Raw genomic sequence first — 23,825 nt, forward strand, 5'->3', positions numbered from 1 at the left:
CATTCCCCTTTGTGATTCACGCCTCAATGTTGATATGCAAGACGGGGAAGATATTGAGGCCCAAAAAAATAAAGATTTTGTAACATTTCATAAACTTTTATTTCACAAACGAAGAGGCCCAACCCATGTATTACTGTAACACGAGGAAAATTTGAGTTCACTGGAGGCCGTGGGTGAGTGGTTTATATGGGGGCAAACAAATAATATTCAGAATAGTATTTGACACATCAGAAAATAACGTGTTTTAAAGCTGGTTTTCATTTTCACTTTTACCTTCGTTAGCTCATAAACCTAAGCAACACACGCAGACGCACTAAGATGTTGATATATCACCGCGCTTTTTGTTTTAGGAAATTTCCAAACAAAAAGGGCTGAACTCTAGATCGATGGGTCCAGGTTCGGGCCGTAGCATGGGTCATTTTGTTGTGTTCTTGGGCAAGACGCTTTACTCTGACAGACCTCTCTCCACCCAGGTGTATAAATGGGTACCGATGAATTTAATGCTGGGGGTAACCCTTCAATGGACAAGCATTCCATTTAGGGGGGATTAGAATTACTCCTACTCACTTAATGCTACGGAAACCACTGGACACCAACGGAAACTGGGATAAGTTCCGGCGGTAAGGACCATTTGGTTCGACGCAGACTTCAGCAGTGGCTGAGGTTCATGAAATACGTCACTTAAAAACTAAAAAAAGATACTTGTGTGTATCTTAGATTAATCCAAATAATAATCAAATAGCTTGGGGAAAGTATTAACTGCACATTGCCTCGTCGATGTGTTGAAGTCCGCACGTGAGCCAACCCACATTTATGGAGCTGGTGTGACGCACGAAGAGAACACGTCACGTCACGCGTGATCGCGCAAGTTAACGCTACAGGTAAACAAACGTGCCGCCGCGTTAAAGATGTGTCGAGTACTGCAAGACATTCACTGTGACATTGTGGTTCGTTTATAACTGTTTTCATAATTCTTGCAGGTCAGAAGTTTTCCTAAAAACATTGCTTTAATCCACTTTTTTCCAAAGACAGAATTAATTGCAATGTTATTGTTTCGCGCCACAAATGGTTATCCCGGCATTCTTTTAATAACCTTTCTCAGGCACCCGTCAAATCGTCAAATTTCAAGCAAACAAGGGAGTGATTTAAAACGCCGTAAATGCTTTGTTTTGAAGTAAAAAAACAAATATTTCCCCAGGGGTTTGATTTTCAGGCGGTTTTATTGTTATTCTGAAATTCTTGTGCCAAAATTTCCTTTGTGACTGTGGACCGTGAAGTGACTTCAAGATAATTGATAACAAGTAAGTCAATAGTCAACAACGTGTGCCGTTATTCGCTCTAAAAGTGATCCCTTGACCTTAGCAACAAAGCTTTTCACTCAACCATTGAGATAAAACGTGATTTAGTTAGAAATCACAGACTCTTTTTAGTGGCGGTTTACTGTTCCGTTTGCGTTGCCATAAGCGATCGAGTGGTGAAAATTAGAGATTCACTTCAAACACATGTGTCGTGGCACTGGTAAACACAATAATTATGAAATACAGAAGCTTGTTGCAGATGACAGAGTAGAAGTTTCTTTGCACGTCGTGAGGATTTGGAAGACTTCAAGGTAAGTCGCATCATTCACTCTCGGTGTTAGCTAATGTTCCGATTCAGCGTGTTTGCCGGCAAACCACTTGAAAGTTATGACTGTACCGAAGTATGTAAGTTTCTAGCTTGATCCTGCATTTGTTTACAGTGTCCAAGAGTTTGTTTTAGTTTTGTTTTTCCCATTCAGGATAGAAAGACCACATTTAAGTGTGACAGAAGAGTCTTGCACTTCTTTTATTTTTGAGCAAAGTTTCATCACAGATTCCACCTTACAGAGACTCAGTATATAGTTCTTGTGCATAACGGAAATTTCTTCCACGCGATTCCCTTAATAGGAAGCAGTTTGATCTCCAAAATGGCTTATGAAAAGTCCGTCATTAACATTAACATCAACTTTGACAACGAAGATCAACCCGTTCCTCATCTACCAAAACCATTTTTACCGTGGAAAGACCGCGGTAAAGATAAAATTGCTATGATCCAGCCAAGCGTGGAAGCTCAGAGGACGGCAGTAGAGATACAGAGAAGAGTTCAGGAGCTTCAGAAATTTCGACGGGAAAGCCAGAGCGCTGTTGAAGCACCACTGTTAGTGACAGCTCTTATAAAGAAAACCCATCAAAGGCTTGACAACATTGAGGTTAGTACACTGCAACAATTGATAAACTCTCAAATTTTCTTTTAAAGTGTGATCAGCTCAATCTTGGCTCTCGTAGGAAAATCATTACTGTGGGGAAAGCATCATAAAGGTACCTTGGAAACAAACTTTTGGAATAAATGGAATTTTATACATGTATGTTCACCCAAAGGACCCAAAGATCAATCGGATTAGAAGTTTCTATAAATTTTGTTCAAATAACGCAATCCCTCAGTCGCTAACGCAACTGGTGATAACGTTACGTAACACACTGCAAGCTTTACAAGTTTATAAAAGGAACAGAAAATCGCCATATTCCCACCTTAATCATATTCCCTATCGTGTTTGAATCCTTCTATACAATCACGCTCATTTTTTTTATTTCTTTAATATCAACACAGATCAGTTATTAGTTTGTCTACAGACCCCCCTATTTTGTATTGAGTTTGTGGAGATCGTAAACAAAAGAATTAACCGCAGGGGATTTTAAGAAGTTCGAACGCAAGGGGTGAAGAAATAACTCGTAGCAAAAGAAAAAACTATTCAGTCAGTGCTTTAGCCAGCATGCAGGAAAGAAAATTTCTGAACGCAAGGGCAACAGAACACATATAAACCTGGTAAAACCCCTGGGATAGTTCTAGAGAATTTGCTTATATACATATCGGAGGTTTTGAGGAGGCCCGGTTGCCGAACCGTTAGCGCAATGTACTCCAGATCGAGCGGTCCTGGTTCGAGCCATGGCTAGGGACACTGTGTTGTGTTCTTGGCCGGCAAGAAACTTTACGTGACTGTCACAGCGCCTCTCCCCACTCAGGTGTATAAATGAGTACCGGAAAATTTAATGCTGGGGTCAACCTTGAGATGGACTAGAATCCCATCCAGGGGGAGTACAGAAGAAATACTCCTAGTCACTTCATGCAACAGAAGCCGACAAACTCTGGTGATATGGACCTGTTGACCCTACGCAGGTTCACGATAATGTCACTTGCAACTTGCGCAAACGTTTTGCTACAATCGCCATTGCTCCTCCGTGAAGAATAGGGCGTGAACAGTCTTTAGATCCCCCACCCGTCCTGTTGCTCCATCATTTAACGCTGTCACAAGTTCTTGTTATCCTGACCTCCGCCTGTTATTTTGTCGTACTTTCATCTCCTTTCCCTTGCACGTCCACACGACCAATCTATTCCATTTCTTTTTTAGTTAGCATCTTGAGTCTCGCAGCACCGTATTTTAACTTTATTATGAAGTGCATAGTTAAGACACAAATGCACCAGGTACATTTATTTGTCTCCTCATTTGCGTTGTAATCTGGACATGAAGTTAAAAATAAAATGGATGTTTAATCCAGCCGCTAACGCGATTTCAAGTCATAAGGCTAGCGGATGATCGCGCGAGTTAGCTTAAAGCACAAGTGGAAACTTGGAACCTCCCAAGGCTGCGTGTAATTATTTAGACTGTAGGGCAGTGAACTCAGTGGCCTTTGGCCCCGTTCACACTACGCCGGAGAAATTTGAAAACGCAGCTGTACTTCTACGGTTAGGCCTATCGTCCACACTAATCCGTCACGAAAACGGAGCTTTTCGAAAACGTTCTTCAAACACGCTTTGCATTTTAGTGTGGAACTGAAGAAAACATTTTGAAAACGGAGCTTTTCGAAAACGATGACGTCACGATAATCACGTGATTTCCCTGCCTGAGTTTTCCTCAAACACAAATCCAAAATGACCGGTGATTGTTGCGTTTTCCAATTTTCCCGGCGTAGTGTGGATGGAAAACATTTGATGCGTTTTCAGAGTGAAAACACCGTTTTCAAAATTCTCCGGCGTAGTGTGAACGGAAAACATTTGATGCGTTTTCAGAGTGAAACCTCCGTTTTCAAATTTCTCCGGCGTAATGTGGAAGGGGCCTTCACCGCGTGTGTTTTCACGCATGACAAACAAGTGCGAATCGTTTTCACCATACGCGCACCTTACATAGATTTAAACTTACAACTAAAATCTAGTTTTTCTTTGGTCTAAAAAAAATAATTATTATTGTTTTTCAGGAAAAGAACCAGTCTCACCTTACGGTAAGTAATACGACGTTGTTGCTGCTGTTACATCAAGTTAATTTTTTAACAGAACTAACAATAAGAGTAATGATTTTTCTGTTCCGGGTAATTTAAATTTCACTTTTCGATCAGAATTCTGACCAAATATCTTCCAACAGCGTTTCAATCAAAGAAAGGATGAAATCAAACGGAAGGAAGTAGCGGTGACTGCATTATATTGATAACCCAAGCTTGTGGTGTAGATTTGTAAGCCATGTTCAGTTGTGGCAAGCGAGGGAGATTAGTTCGCCGCAGCGTTTTGTAAAACTTGTTAATACCTGTGGACAAGATAAAAGACCGCCAAAGATGCTGTGATTTCCGCTATTCAAAACAATCGGTTTGTATAGAGCAGTGAATTAATGAAACGTCCCCATTCCGTGCAGAAAAACAAACCCGCAGGAAACATACACACCATATCACCTGCACAAATAATCTTGAAAATATTCTTCCATGTCATAATATTTACAAACGGCTTCGTTACGACATTTGCGAAGAACGATTTTTGAACATATTTTAAAAAAACGACAAGCCAACAAAAATTTGCATTTGCGGACATGGGTAAGGTAGGAGCGTCGTTCACGTTTTTTAATAGTATATTTTCGTTTGGCTAAGAAAGTTAACATGTGTTTAGTTAAACCCTTTAATAATGTTTGGGACATCGCTGAGAAGATCTGTAAAAAGTGAAAAACCCACTGAAGCCACCGTTCTGAAGAGAACACAACATGATATCTTATATGGCTTTTTTTCTTTGTTTTTCTCTTGTACAGGCTTTGGAGAAATTTGTCTGGGCTGCTCGAGTAGTTCATGTTCTTGTTTCGTCCTGTATGAGATGGAGAAGGTATCGACATTCATTAAAAATTACAATTAAGAGGCGAATTCAGTGTCCCTTACTTGTTTCGTAAGTTAATCAGGTAATTTTCAAGATTCTAGCTCGTTGGGCTTCGCTTAAACGCAACCTATAAGGTAATTTCCAAATTTATTCCTGTTCGTCCGTTCTTTAATTCATTGTGCTGTGAAATATGTTTCTCCAACCATACGGGAAGAAAAAGTCAGTTTTCAGATTTGTGTAAATTATATGACGTGAAATTGGCAAATACTTATTCAACGAAGCCATTTCAACTCCTGTCCAAAACGGCCGAAATGTAAACATTTAGAGTTGACCAGATTAATTGAAAATCAATTTTTACTATTGAACAAATCTTTTCCACGCGAAAATAAATTACGTAGGTTTGAAAACAAAAAAATCTAGTTCTTTTCCGTGGGAGAGAAAACGTTTTCGGCAGCTTTTTTATTTTGCCACGGTGATTAAAATACCCTTTGAAATCTCTTTTCAGCACAATTCACGTTTTCGATCGGTGGACTGCAATCATTGCATCTCCCAAAACACAAATCTTTAAATCTGAGAAACTCCCCCCGATCGGACTCCAAACTGGAGAAGGAAACTTAGAACGTTTGCGGATTGTGTGAAATCTTTTCTTTAGTTTATTGTTTTTATTCTTATACTTTTTTACGTTTAGTTTTATGGGAGCATAAATAAAATTGTTGTTGTTTGACTTGTCATAGTTAAAAGTTGATCGTGCCAAAACGTCTACAGTTCATTTGTTTTGTCAGGAAAAAAAGTCCTTGCTTAGTTTTAAAATAACTTTATTTTCCCTTATAATGCACAGATACAAGAGGCCTGATAGCAGCACTAAAAGCAGCCGAGCTTCAGCCCAGTCAGGTACAGGAAAAGGCAGTCAAAAGAATTCAGGAATTGGTTTCGATTCACGATCATTCAAAGGAAAAAGCAAGGTACACATTTCCTTTTTAGTTCGTTTAAGCACAGCGACAGTTTTAAAGATAGTAAGATAACGTAAAACTGTTTGCTAGCTAGAATATCTTGGCAGCAAAAGTCTTTTCTCAGGAATGTTTTTTTTTCTTTTTACGGTAGTTTTAAAATCTCGTGAAGTGTACTTCACTAACTTGTCACGTGGACGTGTTCGTTCAACACGCAATCCAAATCACAATGATAATTTGATTTTAGAAACACCTTTTTAGCTGCTAATTGACTTTCATTTTTATCAGATCTCAGATGAGCTTCGTCAGATTCTGACATCGATACCCAAAGTACGAACAAATGAAGGGCTTAAAAAAGTAAGTCGCGGAATTTTTTTCAAGATTTTCTTTTTTGCTCTAGTCTGGAATTAGGTCAGTAGCCAGACTCCTGATTAGGTTCGATATTCCAGTCGTTTTGGGAGCCCGGTTGTGGGGCAAGGAACGCGGGCTCACAAAACGGCTGGAAATCGAACGTATTCTGGAATCAGCTCAGCGTGTTTCCCAACTCATGTTGTGTTCCTTTCTTTCGCAGATCCAGAGACTTTGTCGTAGTACGCGTGCGTTCATGATATTTCCGCTGGAAAGAGAAGCTGACCTGTCGCGTCTTGTAGGTTATGAGAGGTACGTATAAGTTTTCCGACTGCTGTCCGATGGACTCGAGTGGTCACGGAGAGATGTCGTTACTTCCCGAAGTTGTCGACAAGAGCAAGAATAGCTGCTGGTTTGTGTTCGTTTGGCCGCTAATTTTTTTTTCTGTTTTATTTTCATTTCAGATACGACAACGGCCGAGTACTTGCTTGTCAAGGGAGGGTACCAGAGAGGTTTTACTACGTGTTATCCGGAAGAGGTAAACTGAAAGAGTTAGTGTATTGTTAACGATTTTAAGACTGAACTTTAACAGTAACAGTAACAGTAACAGTAACAGTAACCTTATTTATACATAATAGGTTTACAAGACTTAGTAGCTCGCAGCTAGCAAAGCTATTCTGGGCCAGCTACTATTGCTCAAGACTTAGTGCCTTGGAAATGACTAATTTTCTATTTTCAAGGCCTTCAAGTTTATTTTGACCTATTTTGCTAGTTCTTTTGCTGTTAGTTGATGCTTTAATGCAGTTTTCTGTACTCCATCTCAAGAGTGCATGGATGTGGGGACGAACCGTAAAATTTATTTCAGTATAAATAGGTCGGCTCTTCATGGAGTGAAAATGAAAGTCTATTATTCTCATAACAATACTCAAAACTTGCGAGACAGAAATGCACCGCGAGCCTAGCAGTAAACAGTTATTTCGTCGCAGACGTGCGATGGGTTGTTTTACGTTACGTTACAATCGTTACATCCTCGTTAAATGACAATATTTGTTGATTATTATTAACTAGTGAGTAAAGTATGTGTGTATGACTTGGCTGCTGGCGTCGCAAAGATGTCTTTTGGAGAACTCATGCAGGGAAACACAACTGATGTAAGTTTATAGAAGCAACTGGAAGTTAGCACAGTACACTGAAAGTAAATAGAAAAATCCACTCCAGCCCTACGTCCAAATATAATCCAAGCTAGCTAAAAAGAATACTGTGTGTTTCTTCGCAATATACATTTGTCTAGCTGTTGAAGAAGAAAACACTTTTTTTAAAAAATTATTTTACGGTGAAATGAAGCTGGAAAGAATTTTCTGTTTTGAAGAGATGTTCTATAGAGTTATGGTGAAATGTTTTTACCAATCACAGGTTGTATAACATCTTGTGTATTTCTTAAAATGATTTCACACTGCGACTGCCTTGACTTCAATGTCAATTGCATGGTTTTCCAAAAGCTGTATTCATGTAGTGCAGATAACATGTGTGAGCCCTTGTGTCTTGACAGAGAGTCAAATGTTTTTCAGTTCATTTTCAACTTCTTCATTTGTGAGGAGTGTTGACTTTCTTTCTGTGCTTTCGTGTAAATTGAGTTCCGCATTGGACAGTTCAGCCAGGATAGTAAAAAATGTTTACTTTCATCAGTCATTTTAAAGAAAACGAAATTTTGCAGTAAAAATATTGTTTACGTCATTAATTTGCAGCGATTTTGCGGAGCCGAAAGCATTTCTAGTAGGGCCTTATGTTTTTCCGGACCTATCACTTCGACTCGTACAGCCCTCATACGGGAACTCTTATTTTTTTTATGGTTTTCCAAGGAAACAGCGCGCGGGAACGAAATAATCATATTTTAATATTCTATGTAACTGTCTTGGGTGAAATCTATGTGAAAAACCTCTTGTGGGAGAGTGTTTAATAGAATGAATTGAGACTTGTCCTTTGACTGCTAGAAACAAAATGCTGAAAAAATTCGGCTATACATGGATAACGTAATTGGTCACCTCTTGAGAAGCTTCACACCAGGCGAATTAACTTGTCACATTTCTTTCTTTGATTCTTAAAGCCCGTGGAATTAATGAATGGGACAGAAAGAGAACACTCTCTGATATGTAAAGGACCTGTTGAAGTGCTCGTGCTTGATAAAGAGGTAAGAATGAGTTAGGTAAACACATGTAAAAACTTGAGCATGCAATGGTTTTTTTTTCCGTAAAACTAACACCAAACTTACCTTAAGCTCTGAACGCAATACCGCATGATAAACCAGTAAGGATTCAAAGTAAACTCGTGTTATGTTGCGTCAGCGATGTTTATATTGTACATATGATTAGCTGGTTAGACAACATGTTTGTTTACTTGTTTTGCATTGCATGCAGTTGTGAAAGTCACTGATCGATTAGGAGTAATAAATGCCCTGGCTGTGGCGTAGCCTTCGTGTTTGCTTCGATATGCCCCCAGTTTCGGCAAAGGTTCTTAGCCCTTCGGGCGAAAACTTTTGCAAATCAATTCATCAGAAATTGGCAATATATGTACTCAAGCATGTAGAAATTAAATCTAAATCAGTTCTCTTTTCCGGATCGCATGATTGATCTAAGAATGCCACAATACAATGATTATAGAGTGTTTTTTAGTTCCAGCTATTTCCTTTTCCTTTATAATTAACTCAAAGTAATCTTGTGTTTCTACTTTTGGTCAAATTAAAGTAATAGTTTTAGCGTGAATTGTTAATCAACTCAATTTAGGTCGGAACTAGCCATATACTGGATAGAAGCTCAGAACGATACAAGTCCGGCATACAACAAAGCCGAATGTGTGGAAAAATTTGCCTTCTTGATTCACATATTCCGTCCATTAAACAGACCTAGAATTCAGTTATTGCAAGTTTTTATTGCTTAGGGACCTGAGTGAGAGCTCTGAAATGTTCCAAGATGTATTAAAGCTTTTGTTAAATGGCCTTTTCGTTTCCCTTTTTTTTGTGGTTGCTTAAGCTCCTTAATGAAAATATCGAGGACCGGCACAATAATGTAATAACAACGCAAGGTTATTAAAAGTGGATTTGAATTAAATTTCCATTACGAACAATAGGAGTTTTTGGATCATTTTTTCAGAAAAGAATTGAAAGCAATAAATGTTTTTTAGTCCTGTTCATCTTGGAATTCTAAGAAAAGACAACTTCGCATTAAAATTTTCCTTCTAATATCGTTTTTAGTTAAAAAAAAAAAAAAACAGAAACCAAAATACAGTTAAAATGTTTTTCGCACGACTTTGCATAGACGTCAGACATATTGGTTATTCATGTGTAACATAAACAGGTAATTCATCATGGACACATGACTGACCATGCTCAAGCAATCATTGTGAACTTGTTTGCACGCTGTAAATTACACTTCGCTGCGCTCACGAAGAAGAAGACCAACTAAGGGACAATATCATCTGGTAATTGTTACGTTTGGCGAGTTAATGGTTTTCTAGGTGATGGAGTATGGTCCGGTGAATGAAAGTGTCATGTGCAGTAAAGAATCTAACTCAAAGTTTCTTGCAGGATTTCATGGAGTTGATGAACACAAGTCCAGACGGTGGTTTACCGATTGAAACATTGAGGTACTGTTTAGCTACTGGCTACGGTTCTTGCTATTGTTAAACGGATACTTCGTTATACACTGATGCCTTAGCGGCCTCTTTTTACGCTGAGAAAACGCTTCTTCCCTGAACAAGGACGGCGGAATGCAAGCCGAGAGGACGATAAACAGTTGTGCATAATTTTGTTGCGATGCTTTTTTGCGGAAGTTTAGTTAATTTTTACTGAGGGTTTAAAGAAACAGGGTGTGTTGTTTGAGTTGCTTAGTGAGTAAAACATAAAACCGTGGCTCTATAATTACAACAATGTCGCTTTATTACAAATGTCGCAAAACGGACTTTGCCAAGTCTCTTCATCAACCATTCAATGTTCGACAAAAGTTCAGATTGGAGGTTAAAATTTGAGGTTCATGCGTAAAACCCTAAAATGACAAGCACTATCAATTAGCAATGCAAAATTCGGGAATAAGGGCGGCTTAAGACAATTACTGTCTTTTTGGCAGCGTTCCGAAGTAAAAGGAATTGGCGTATTAGAAGATGTTGCACTGACGAAACGAACTTTTCAAAATGTCAACCCATAAAATCCTCCAGAAAACTGACTATAAAGTTCCCGATTGATCAGTTTTGTCATTTTCAGTATCTTAACTATACTTCAATTGCCAGACTGCCAAGAATGTAAATGTTTTTTTCTTGCGGCTAATCATTTTTTTTTTCTTTCTTGAATCTCGTTCAGGTCAATTGAACTTTTTCGAAACTTCCCACTGGAAAAGTTTTTCGAGGAAAAAGATGCCATTGTGACCAAATACTTCGCGTGAGTATAATTATTCATTCATGTGAATCTTTCTGAGATCCTCTGTTGTGTTCTGTCAGTTCTTTTATAGACCGCAAAAATAGCTCGACTAGTTGTTAGTCTTTTGTTAAGTGAGGCTCTCTACCGTACGACATGAACATAAGCCAAATCAAAAAAATACTGATAAATACTGAGAACAGAAAACACAAATCGAAAAGCATAAGCGATGCATTAGCGCATGTTCAGACATACTGAGAAGCGCGCTCCTCTTATTTTGTGCCCACCGTGATTCGCAGCAGTATATAACATATAACCATCAGCATGTACGTACAGAAGAACGAGAAAAACAAAACTGTTTGATAATTTTAAATTATTTCTCGTGCGTAGGAAGGATGCAGTGATCGTAAGGGACAGCAATGATACTCCATTCTTCTATATCGTAAAATCGGTAAGACATCCATCAAGTTAATTTTTTTGTTGTTCTTGTTGTTGTTGTTGTTGTTGTTCTTTCCCAAACAACAGTACCCTTGTTGACTTGTAGAATTTAATAGTCACGTTCAAATACTCTGTTTGAGTAATTAATGGGTTACCATGGTTACATGTTGCACGTTCTCCATAGGGGAGGTGTAAGGTTGTAAGAAAACAGGATGTTCTGGATATGAGTAAGACGACAAAACTTCCCAGCATTGCTACAACACCGAGAACACGTTCACGTAAGATGAAATCTGAAGCTTACATTTATGTATTACACATGTTAGTGTAGAGACAAGTTGTCAGTCAATGAACCCCCAGTTTCCGTTTTGGAAAGTTGCTATGTAACTAACCAACCTCGTTCCCGAAGACAAGGGAGGCCGAGGAAAGAGAGCCTGGGAACGAGGTTGGTGACTAACGTTTTTTATTGCGTCATGGGTTACTTAAAAAAAATAAAAAAATAAACTTAGATAGCTGTTTACGGTTCCCTCGCGAGTTGTCGCTCTGTTTTTTGGTAGATATTCAACTAAGGTTCCTGAAATTTGTTCTGACGTATAGCCATTGTTACAAACGTACAAAAGTGTTTTTACTAAGAAGTTTTAGGAGCCCATGGTTTGTAGCAGTTGCAATCCTGATTTTTGTTAGGATTAAAAGGGAATAGAGAAGTAAGTAAAAATCGTTCTTTTCCGCGTACGATAGTAATTCAACTAATCTCTAATCTTAATTCTGTACAGGTTCGACTCCAGGCAAAAACCCTGCTAGCCTACTGGAGGTATGTTCGGCACACAGGAAATTAAGGGAAAAACTTGGAATCCCGATTTTTTTGAACTTCCAAGGGAAACGAAAATTGGTTTGAAAGATCGGGTAGTTCGAGAAATCGGGGATAAAAATGATTACAGCGTTCGACTGAGGAGGAAAAACGACTTTCGGTCTGATTTATCGGGGACTAAAAAAATCAAGGGTTCAAGAGACCTCTGTACTTGAGTTTATTTAACCTCTGTCAGCACCGCCCTTGCCACTTATTCTTGCGCCTGGAAAAAAAACTAACCGGCGTCACATCTATGACCTGATTCTAATTTTGCTTTAATCTTTCTCGACAGCTTACTGAATGTTACTCTCAAAAAAATACACCACGATTTGATAAAATGCGGAGAAAATCGGGTATGTGACTGATGTTCGTCAATACATTTGTCGTACAAAAATAAAATTCATTGCATTTTGCAACGTTGTGTTTTGGCATTATAAGTGTGAATAATACCGCTCCTGTTTTTACTCGTGAGTAGAGGCTTCCACGCTCGCTAAACTCAAGTTGCAATTAGAGAATGATTCTCTTTTAATTTTTAACTTCAGTTTTTTATATTCAATTTTTTAAAATTTTATTTTATTTTTTTGACAGTCAATTCATTGCACCCGAACGTAAAACTTACAGAGGATTCAGGAATTATGTTTGGTGAGAAGAGGGACCATGAACCTAGCAGATCACATGACCTTGAGAAAGTAAGTTCACTTTATCGAGTACACTCAATGTTTTCGCGTTTGAAATATTTGTGAATTTGACTTTCCATTTTCCAATAGCCAACTTGGAGGAGCTTATTCAGGGCTCGGCGTTGGCCGGTAATGTAAGCTATGTGGCCGTTACGTAAATAGATGAATGAAATAGAACTTTTTAACTTGGACAGTTTGTTGACCCATTTCAGACCTTGAGACTGATTCTTGCTTTCAAATTTTCAATTAGTCGCGTGTGTATGAATGAATAATTTTTGGGCCCCCGTCCACGCTACGCCGGAGAAATTTGAAAACGGAGTTTTCATTCTGAAAACACATCAAATGTTTTCCGTCCACATTACGCCGGAGAAATTTGAAAACGGAGTTTTCATTCTGAAAACACATGAAATGTTTTCCGTCCACATTACGCCGGAGAAATTTAAAAACGCGACAATCACCGGTCATTTTGGATTTGTATTTAAGAAAACCTCGGTCAGGGAATCATATAGTTATCGTAACCTCTTAATAATCTTAAACGCAAAGCCGGCGTTTTCAAATTCCTCCGGTTTGAAGAGCGTTTTCGTAAAGCTCCGTTTTCGTGTCGGATTAGTGTGGACAGGGCCTCAGATGGATAAAAGATCAATTCCCTGTGGAATATCATGTGGTCTGTAATGGGGAAACAAACCACTACTATAAAGGTCTATACACGGCCACAAAAAAATCTTTATGCTTCGATTTCTTAAGTCTATCTCTTTTTTTTAATTAGTTAGGTAAGCGATTACGTTCGTATCCCTTCATTTGCTGTTTTCCAGAGCACCATGCTAGTGTTAAGATTCCGATCTTTTTCAAGGTTGGAAAACTGATATTGTTGTCATTGTCGTTGGTGGTGTTGTTGTCGTTTTAAAAACGCGTGTTCTCTTTGTTATGTCGCAGGACCCAGTTTTTGATCACTCTGTCATGACATGCCCACGGAAGTTAATGACTGCTGAACAAAAAGTGAGCAAAAGACTGTCTGAGCTGTCAGTTAGCATTCCCACGCGAACAGCACTTCTACAAATCGCTGTACTCAAACCAGGAAATATGTTTGTAAGTGTCACATTCATTGTTTTCTTTACGATGAACTGCAACGTAACTGAACTTTATTTAGTTTTATTCCTTGCTATCACAGAGAGTTAGCGTTACCAGGAAGTTTACGAAAACCACAACGGCAAAGGCAAAGGGAATGCCGCTATATGAAAGGTTTAATGAGCAGAACAATGGCTGTGCACGTTCATTTCTTTGTCTTCCTCTGCAAAACAACAACGTGAAATGGCCAAATTCTGCAATGATGGCTCATTTTGAATTGTCTGTTTCGAATTTAACGTTGTGTTAAGTTTGACAAATAGAAAAAAAAAATTATATGACTTTAGAGAATCGTGAGATTCGTTGGTGAACATGAATTCCTTATTTTAATCGACGTTGCATGTCCTCGGCGTTGCCGTCGTGGTCGTTGTAAATATGGTTTCCATTGTTTGTTTCTTTCTCAACCTCATTAATAATTCATCAAGTTAATAAAAGGAAAATCACAATCGTCAAGGAGGTTTGCATACGCGGTCTTAATTAGTATAGACTTTGACGATTTCACTTCTCCGTTTCCTCGATAGTTTTTTTTCGATTGAGGAGATACATCAAACACTCGAGAAAGTGTTTCATCGGCTATCCAAACACCTCGAATTTCGTCAAAAATACTCCGCTACGCGTCGTATTTTCAGCTCTTTTCTCGGTGTTTGGATATCCCAATGAAGCACTGTCTCTCGTGTTTGATATATTCGTCGTAAGTTTGAAGACCACGACATTGAGAGTTGACGAACTCTCGAAGTTGTTCTCTTCGCGAAAGAGTTAATATCAAGATTAAAATCGTTAGGTATTTTCTTGATGAATATTTTTCTTTTCAATAGGGCCTAGAATCCATGATGCCAAAGGTTGCGAACAAGATAAGTTCAGAGGTAGGTTGCTTTAGTTCAGGGAACAAACATCACAATCCCTGAAGGGGGTTTATACGGTGTAAATCACTCCGAGTGGGGAGTACAGATAAAACGTTTCTAACCCGAAATAGGGGACTTTATTATCCAACTGCAGCGAATACTGTCCAAATAACAGCACAAATATACAGCGATATTGTACAGTAGAAAACCTGTTTGTCGTATTTGTACAGTAGAAAACCCGTTTGCCGTACAGGTCGGCGCGCGCACGCAAAACTGTCACACTCTCCCTCTTTCATTGACAAATTTATTGACTACAGCTGCTGGATAATAAATCTCTCATTATCTCGTTGTTTCTATTTTGACTCGCCCTACGGGCTCGTCAAAATACGGCACAACTCGTAAAAATATACAGCGATACTACACACCAAAACATCTAATAAGATATATTTACTTTAGATTTAAAACTGTTTATTGCTATTGACTGCGCATAAGAACATCAACTATCAAAATTGTGTACCCTGTTTGAGACATTGTCCACCAAATAACCTTTGCACCTCTTGGTTTGCGTTTTCTGAGTGAGAACCCACGCCCCCTCTTTTTTAATTCCATTACTCGGACAGTATCGTTTTTCCGTTAAGCTGGCTTTATTAATTACACGGCAGGATAGAGATAGCACTGACTTTCTTGCAACATGTAAGGTCGTAGTTCGTTGTCGTGCACGCTCATTTGTAACCCTGTCTAATCATAAACCAGTAACAGAACTTTCAAAGTTAGATTCTCCATTGACCTGCATTATTACATTTCCCCTACAGGCTGATGCGGTTGAAGAAAATCAGGATCCCTCAACGAAAAGTCTTATTTTGGTACGTAATAAAAGCTACCTAGAGATATTGCAGAGTGTATAACAGAGTATATAACTGAGCAGGCGCGGTTGCCTCATGGTTAGTGCTCTCCCCTACGAGCGGTTTGGGTTCTAGCCCTGGCCGGGGACATTGTGTTGTGTTCCTGAGCAAGACACTTAACTCTCACAGTACCGCTCTCCTCCTTTAGGTGTATAAATGGGCACCGGCAAATTTAATGCTGGGGGTAACCCTGCGATAGACTAGCATTCCATCCAGGGGAGGGGGGGGGGGATAGAACTATTACTAGTCGATTCACAATGCGGAAACCGGGATAAGCTCCAGCCTGGTAGACCACTTGGTTCGTATGCAGACTTAACCTTCACAGATATAACAAATTCTCTGTGGTTGACCATAAAAGGAGAAAAAAAATCAAACGACGGCCTTCGACCTCTTTTGAAAGACTCTCTCTTGTGAAGGAGGGGAGGTCTGTGTAGGAAATTGAAGGAGTCAATTATGTGATGACTCTTGCTAAGCAGCTGTGTGTTAGTGTGTTGCTTACTTAAAAACGTTTTCACAAACAATTTGTTTTTTGTGTTTTCAGATCAGTGAAGGCGCCGAGTGCATCATGATAAACAAAAGGTTCTTCTTAATGAACGCTAGCATCACTACACTTGTACAACTAAAAGCTTTGGTATGTACTTCGTGACAAAAAACTCGCTTTAATATGTGTTCCTGATCATGACAGAACAGATTTACTTTTTCCCGACACGGTGACAGGGGACTTGTTATAAACTCGCTGTAATATATTGTAATGGCAAGAAGAAAGACAAAAGAAGAATCTTGTATGTTTGGCAAAATCACATGGAAATTAGGAAAGGGAACTATCCGATAATTAGTCAGGGTGCTGTCCCTTCAACCAGCGCCAAGCGGCCGTCAACGGTGGAAAACCAGCCTGAATCATTTCTCGTTTTGTTTAGCAGCCCTGTACCTCTCTCCCAGGGAGTGGAAAAAAGTGCAAGGGGGAGGGGAGGGGATAACGTACCGTGGACTAAAATCTCACTCAGGGGAGTGGTAATTATCCTTGTCGTACGCCCGTCTGGTAAGGCTGTGTAGCCTTGAAGACAGATTACCAAATTTATTTGACGGAAAAGTTAATTATTTGTACTTTTCCCACCAGCGCGAAGATTACATGACTGTGCCTGACGCACGTCACCGGATTCAGTGTTTAGAGAGCTGGGATTTGTATAAAGGAGAACTTGTTAAATCTCTGACCACAAGAGCTGCTAAACATTCACGAAGATAGCAGTGCCTGAAAGTACGCGGACTCTTCAAGCTGTTCCCATGACGTATTACAGCACCCTGCACTTCTGCTGGCTTGGACGACTGGCGTATCATCTTGATATTTGTCCGCTGCGCTTCTTTGACATCGCGGTTATGTAATATGTGAGCTTCAATGAGTGGTTATCCACTTCAAAAACGCTATGAGGAATGTTAATGGTGGAAAAACCTGCTGAGCGAGTAGGGGTTGCGCAGCTAGCGTCACAAAAGTAGGCAAAAGCCTTAACCAAATCTTGGTCATGAGAGAAAACAGGCGGAATATTTTCATCATGTAAAAAAGTGTTAAGTGTTATCGGAAACAAGGAAGATATTTGGACAGACGAAAAGTGAAAATGAATTAACGTGTGTCGTGTGAATTTGTGCGTAAAATACCACAGGTATTTATGATATTTATTTAATAGATCCGCGCAATATTCTTCGTGTCCATAAACTTTGATAGTTTCGTGCAATAGCTAATAATTTAAACAAAAGAAAAATAGATAATTTCTCCCACGAGAACTGAACATACAAACAAATATACAAAACAATAAAAACTTCAGTCAGCTGCCAGTGTCTACCGTAATTTTAGTATCATGATCAAAGTAATTCCTGGCTTTTACAGTCCACGGGAACCCCTTAACAACGCTCAAAAATTAATAATGTTAAAAGTGCTCCCTTTTTGTGGACGCGGCATGTTTGCTTTTCTCAATCTTTACCTCTCCGGTGTGACATCTTCAATAATTAAAAGCAACCTGGATAATTCCTTAGAAAATCTTAAGCATTTTGGCAATTTAAAAGTAAAACAATCAGAGAATCGAAATCCCTGCACGATACTTACGAATGTAATTAAAACTGCTCCCAAAATTAACGTTTCAGGCGCGTGCCAGCATGAACAACAAAAAGTTCCAAATGTGTTTTAAACTTATCCATGAGATCTCTGCTGGGGGTGTTGCTAGCAAGATGACAACTTTGTTTGAAGAGATTGTAACTCTGTTCAAACAATAAGAGTAATAAGGCGTTTTGAGAATTGATTTGAGAAAATCAGAATATGTTGGGTTGAAAAGACACCAAATTGTTCTATTTGCAACGGTTTTTATTTCGAATTCAAGCATCCTGTACGAAAATAAACTTTTATCTTCGAAGAACAGGTTCTTATTTCAAACACCTAGTTAAGTGGCGTAATTGCCAAAATGATAAGAGTGCTGTATTTTCGTTTTTGACTTTAATTGCATGTGCTTTGTGATCCAACCAATAATGGTCAACATTGTTCCAGGTGTTATCGATGTATCAGTCGCCATCAGTTGCATAACATTTTTACTGCGCTTGAATTGAAGTACCCCAAAAGAAAGTAACTCTAAAATCAGATTCTGGTAAAGAATCAGATAGCCGCCTAAGTCAAGATCGCAAAGTCTTCCAAAGGCCTCACACGAGTCTTACATTAGTATCAGTAATGGAGCGGACACTCGAAGATACAAGAAGCTTGTTCGAAGTGATCATACAGACAATCACTGCAGCCATAACGACAGTTGCTTCACTTATAGGAAACTGTCTGGTTTGTCTCGCTTTGTACCGAAATAGAAGATTACGCACTGTAACAAACTTTTACGTGCTATCTCTAGCGATAGCCGACTTGACTGTAGCAAGTCTTGTGTATCCATTTTCTACAATGGCGTCTGGTTTCCGCAGATGGCCATTCAGTCACAATTTCTGCCAGTTCTCTGGTTTTCTCGTATATTACTGGGCGCAAGTGTCGCTTTGTGTCCTCGCACTCACATCGATTAATCGATATTTTTGCGTTGTAAAACCACACCGATACTCCACGTTCTTCACCAGAAAGAAAACTGCGTTATCCATTTTTAGCGTTTGGATCTTTCTGTTTGTCTTCTACCTCACGTTTACTTTCACATTTCCTGTTGTCTCCGGATGGGACCCGTACGGATTTCACTGCCGAGGGATGTCTCTCAATCAGCGCAAAGACAGAATTATGTACGTGTTTTATGCAAGTTTCTTCGCTGTCTCTATGTCTGTGGTGTTGTTTGGGTATGGCCGCGTCTATCGCGTAGTCAGACATCATAACGCCTTCATTGCCCCTTCCCTACGCGCATCAAGCGCCCGTGCAACAATACGAGCACAAGACATTAAAGCCTCACGATTACTCTTTGCTGCTGTTCTTGGGTTTTTTGTCTGTTGGACTCCACTAAGTGTATCATTTCTCTTACGTTTCGGTTGTGATATATCTATTCCTGTCGTTGCGCAGTCGCTGTGTGCGATGTTTACGACATTTTCCGCATGGATCAACCCCATAATTTACGGCGCCTTGAACCCAGCGATGCGCAAAGAGTTTAGAAACATACTGATCAAAAAATTGCTCTGCAGAAAAGTGGAATAACAGATTTGCAAATGTAACTCTACGCTGCAACTTTCTTATCATTGGAACCGAGGGTCGCCGTTATCGACACGTGGCATTAAACTTGCAAGGCCCTGTTCCAGTTGGCAAAGAGGGACAAGCGCAGGGCGGTGAAATAGCTGTATACACTGCGTCAAGGAAATATGACAAGTTGTAAAGTTGGTTTTCACGAGGGCATAAGTATTAGCATAAACAAGAAACAGTAAGGAGCTGTTAAAGGGACTACCTCACGATCAGCGCGTCTTGAAAAGTTTAGCCCAGGTTTTTCAAGTTCATCGCGATCTTCACCATCTTTAACCAACCTTGTTATTTTATTGTTTATTACTGTCTCTTTGGTGTTTTTCTGTGTTAGTAAACTACTATTTTCAGGTTTCCTTTAGTGTAAAGGTAATCTTATACGTGGTCAAAATAACGTGACTGAACTCTTTTAAGTCGAGGGCCTTTCGTTGCGACGGGAGATTTTCCTGAAAAAAACAAGCTAATTATCAATATCTTACCGCGTCTGTATATGTTTATTATTCTTATGCTTATACTCTAGTGTAAACAAGACTTATTACTGACAAGTTTCCATGGCAATTCTCACAAATAAATCATTACAGTTGTAATTAAAATAACATGTTTAATCTTTCTCAGATAAATGATGAGCTGATATGTGGTCAGCTGGTTTCCTAGCATAAATATTATACAAATATTATTGGTTAGTCATAGCATGTAATTATCAAGTTGTGTTCCTGTAGAATTGTATCATTTAGCGCTTTATGTAATAGGTAAAAAGGTCTCTTTTCCCCCATGTCTTCGTTGATGTCACTTAAGCTTCTCTTTATACATCCATATTGAAATTTATAGTATAGATTAATAACCTGTTTTTATAGGTTCCATATTTCTTGTTATTAGGGTGCATTGTTTGTTACTGCTGTATGTAACTGTTTTTGTTAACGGGTTTGTAATAACGGTTATTTTGTAAAAAGTCTTCTTAAGAGCTGAGCAATTTGTTTGTTAAAAAGATTGGAACCTCTTTATATATTAAAGCACGCACGCTTCAAAAAGGTAGCTTGTTCAGTTGGTTTTGGATGCTATCATAACCATGGTATCATCTCGAAAGGAATAAATATTTTTGTAAAATTTTCGGTTTTTGATAACGTTTGACCATGATCTCTCATCTTAGCTAGCTTTATTCTGCTAGTATATGCTATAGACTGCTTACGGTTGTTTACGAAAGCATTCTGAAGTTTAAGCTTTGCAACAACAACAACTCTCTCTTGGATTGACTGAAGTGAGCTTACTGCTCATTTCTTCCTGATATAAACTATAACCAGCTCAGATTCGTGCGAGACTGCTTGAATCAGAAGTGATGCTGTTATCTTACTCGTCGCGTGACCCTTGACTTCGCTGCGTGACAAATCAAATTGTTCCCTGTGACCTCATTCGGAACAAAGTAATTACGATCACACAAGAATACGTGACATGATAACAGTCAAAAACGATGGTGCGTTAACGTTACGTCAATGGCTAGCTTTAGAAGCGTGTTACGAGCTGTTTAATACTGATCATAGACTGAATATATTACACATGATCTGCTGTATATGTTATATGCTCCGTTACACTGAGACCCCTCCAGCTTGTGTCACGGTAACTTCTGTGGAACTGGTCTCCACGGCTGGAGAGTTTTGGGTTTGCTGTGTCAGCAGTCTTCTTCTAAACATGACAGCCACGACCACCAATGCAATCAAAAGTAGCAAACAAACTCCCGCAATACCGATAACCAGCGGATTTACTAAGCTTGTATCGCGGGGTGTGTCTGACGTCATCTGCTTGATATCTTCAGATGTCGTATTGTGTCGTGTTTCCGCTGGCTCGGATAACAGGCGTATCATCTTGATGTTTGTTCCTTGGCCATGCAATCCTATTTCATGTGTGTCTCCAATATCGCGGCGGTATAACCTGTGGGAAAGCTTGAATAAGCGGCTATCTACTTCAGATAAGATGTGAGAGGTCACGTGGTTTTCATCAGTGGTGGAACCTCCAACTGAGCGAGCGGGCCTTGGGCGATTATCGGAAGTGACGGAGTAAATAGCGTGCATAAACCACTTCCGGTTCCTGGGAACCTGCCAATAAGAAAATGTAAGATATGTTTATGGTCATGTAATAGACATGGAATGTTGCTACACCGGAATAGAGAAAGGCAGCGTAAGAGTGAAGTGCCTTCCTGAGGAACACATCATTTTCTAATATGAAATTTCAATTACCGGGCGCAAACTCTTGACAATTGGGCCTCTGTGCTTATCCCATTATTGAAACTACCTCTACTGAAGATAAAGTTTCAGTCAGTCGACAGGATTCGAACCCAGTGCCTACCAGATACCAGTTGGTGCTCTAACTGCTGAGTTAGCTTGAATTGTAACCCAACAAATATTTTCGCTTGCGGGCGAAATTTCCGGGTGTACTGATATTCCCCACTTTTCAAAACTACGAAGAATATTTGCGAAATATATTTGAAGGATAAGGGACCGTTCATTTTTTATAAGGTAGGGGGGGCTGGTGGGATTTGGGGGGGGGGGCATGCGAAAAGAAATGGCTTTCGAGGGGGGACCATCCCAAAAAAATAAGGGAAAAAGGGCGGGTCACGTGAAATATTTTAGTAAAACTTTAAAATGGCATAATGTTTGAATATCAAAAAAATTGCTATAGAATAAACATAGAAGGCAGGATACAAATTTATTACAAACTTTCCTTCTGCTTTAAAAAAACGTTTGGCGACAAAAAGCATTTGTAGCTACTGAAAAGAAGTATTTAACACTGTTATTTTCGAATGCAACTTTCACCGGCACTCATCTTCATCTCCGCTGTCGTCGAGTTCTTCGTCGCCGCTTGTGCTGCTATGGGAGTCTCTTTCACCAATGCTGCAAGAAGCAGCAATGCTTTCCGTCAGAGTGTACTCTTCAGGGTACATGAAGGTGTAAACATAATCTCTGACTTCCCGCTCAAGGTTGGTGGTGATTCTGCTTCTTGCAGCATTGGTGAAATAATTCCCTTCCAAGAGCTGGGCGATGTATGGCCCATCTCTTCTAAATATCGACGTGGCAACATCCTCAACTTTAAGACACCCTTCCGGGACGGCCGTTCTAGGAGGGTACACAAGGCATTGTGGAAGATCATTTCCTAGCGGGTTTCCAACACAGATTCCATAAACTCGTTGGACGTTGTTTTCAGTCCGCTTCCTCTTTCTTTCATTTGACTTTCTGCGGTTTTCTTTTTTCCTTCTCCTTCTGTTGATGTGCTGTTTGAGTATGCCTTTGAATATGCTGTTATAATTGCTCTTCTTATTTTCTAGTGCTTCCATGTCCTGCGTGACCTTCATCAACTTAGCTTCTGTACATTTGATCTGTTTTACATTAAAACTGTGGGCAAATTCTTCGCCCTGCTTTAAAGCAAGCCCATTGGACTGAAAGAGTGTGGAATCGTGTTCCTTTACATCTTTCAATATGACATTCAACTTTTCCACCATTGCTCTGTGCTCTTTGATGGAGAAGTTCAGTTTTCTTCCATCACCTGGCTTCAACTGGTACCCTTGCGTGGAAAACTCACTCGCCCTTTCTGAACAGCCATCCGCACCTAGAAAAATTGCTTCTTTTGCTTGTAAGATGTCAAACTGCCTGGATCGTTCAGCTGTAAACCTTTTCTTAAACGACTTGTCGCTTTCGCCATTATTGCGCATTTTGGAATGAGCCTCTTTCATTATGCTCATGTAGTAATGCGCTCTTTCCCCGATTGGATTAACAATATAAAGAAGAAAGAGCATGGAAGTGGCAGGCTGGTTTTATCTGACCCAGAGAGCGTTGCTCTATTTGCAGATAAGTTTATTGTCAAATCGAAGTTTGTGGTGGATTATCTTCAGCATCTTGAAGTGCTGGAATTTAAAAGGAAAAAGAGAGCAGAAGAAAAGGCAAAGTTAAGTAGGGAGGAGGATTATCCTTGGACTGAGTTGTGCGAAGGTCTAACCAAGCTTAAAAAGCTACATGTTCCAGAACTAAACAAGTACTCAAACCACCACGGGCTGAAGCAGCATTTGAAAAGCAGCAAGAGTGAGAAAGTAAAGGCAATTGTAAGACATTCATGCTTGCAGCAGAAGAGTCCTCTCAGAGCTGGCCAACCAACACTGAGAAATGCCAGGACATTGACACAAAATGACAACAGGGCAAGTGCTGACAGCAGTGAAACAGATGGAAGTGACAATGATGAGTATGACAGTGATGCCATTGACTCTGGGGGAGAAGATGACTCAAGTGACGTCATTCTTGCATTCATCAATTCAGATGAGGAAGATGCCAATGAGAGGCCAAATGCCACACGCTCAGGGCGAGCCATAACTAGGAGATCCGAAATTGACTTCTCTTCCTTTTGATTTGTTTTTTAAACAACAGCTCTCTGTCGTATAGAGATTGTAAATATTGTCTTCATAGTGAGCACAATAACGTGAAGTAGGGGGATAATAGAAAA

The 23,825-nt window shown here is 39.6% G+C and overlaps 3 protein-coding genes across 3 annotated transcripts in view; 2 read left to right on the plus strand and 1 right to left on the minus strand.

Annotated features, from left to right (window-relative positions):
• The first annotated feature begins 1,192 nt into the window (after positions 1 to 1,192).
• On the plus strand, positions 1,193 to 17,487 carry LOC110043471 (uncharacterized). The gene is made up of 22 exons (XM_089273411.1): positions 1,193 to 1,609; positions 1,926 to 2,227; positions 4,269 to 4,292; positions 5,081 to 5,151; positions 5,981 to 6,104; positions 6,378 to 6,446; positions 6,661 to 6,749; positions 6,902 to 6,975; positions 7,506 to 7,588; positions 8,542 to 8,625; positions 10,018 to 10,076; positions 10,786 to 10,863; positions 11,230 to 11,290; positions 11,462 to 11,555; positions 12,048 to 12,085; positions 12,414 to 12,474; positions 12,710 to 12,810; positions 13,732 to 13,884; positions 14,736 to 14,783; positions 15,575 to 15,625; positions 16,206 to 16,295; positions 16,782 to 17,487. The coding sequence occupies exons 2-22, from the start codon at positions 1,946 to 1,948 to the stop codon at positions 16,905 to 16,907; spliced, it is 1,860 nt and encodes a 619-aa protein (XP_089129537.1). The 5' UTR covers positions 1,193 to 1,609; positions 1,926 to 1,945; the 3' UTR covers positions 16,908 to 17,487.
• A 772-nt stretch (positions 17,488 to 18,259) lies between these two features.
• On the plus strand, positions 18,260 to 19,310 carry LOC149104056 (melatonin receptor type 1A-like). The gene has a single exon (XM_089273412.1). It carries the CDS (start codon positions 18,372 to 18,374, stop codon positions 19,308 to 19,310), a length of 939 nt encoding a protein of 312 aa, XP_089129538.1. The 5' UTR covers positions 18,260 to 18,371.
• Positions 19,311 to 19,821: 511 nt separating this feature from the next.
• The window catches only part of LOC110043470 (FRAS1-related extracellular matrix protein 2-like), a 29,315-nt gene continuing 25,311 nt past the window's right edge, over positions 19,822 to 23,825 (minus strand). The window contains exon 17 of the mRNA XM_020748916.2: positions 19,822 to 21,433. Within this exon, the coding sequence (XP_020604575.2) occupies positions 20,927 to 21,433 (507 nt within the window). The 3' untranslated portion in view covers positions 19,822 to 20,926. The remainder of the gene's footprint in view (positions 21,434 to 23,825) is intronic.

Source organism: Orbicella faveolata, unplaced genomic scaffold (genome assembly GCF_042242905.1).
Source record: "Orbicella faveolata isolate gen_17 unplaced genomic scaffold, um_ofav_v1 contig_35, whole genome shotgun sequence".
NCBI classification, from domain to species: domain Eukaryota; kingdom Metazoa; phylum Cnidaria; class Anthozoa; order Scleractinia; family Merulinidae; genus Orbicella; species Orbicella faveolata.

What these genes read in the sequence shown, in the direction of transcription:
- LOC110043471 (XM_089273411.1), top strand. Translation starts at nt 1,946, where the DNA reads ATGGCTTATGAAAAGTCCGTCATTAACATTAACATCAACTTTGACAAC. An exon ending in TGCAGGGAAACACAACTGAT is followed by an intron (nt 7,589 to 8,541) that starts GTAAGTTTATAG and finishes TGATTCTTAAAG; the next exon opens with CCCGTGGAATTAATGAATGG. An exon ending in TGCTCGTGCTTGATAAAGAG is followed by an intron (nt 8,626 to 10,017) that starts GTAAGAATGAGT and finishes AGTTTCTTGCAG; the next exon opens with GATTTCATGGAGTTGATGAA.
- LOC149104056 (XM_089273412.1), top strand. Translation starts at nt 18,372, where the DNA reads ATGGAGCGGACACTCGAAGATACAAGAAGCTTGTTCGAAGTGATCATA.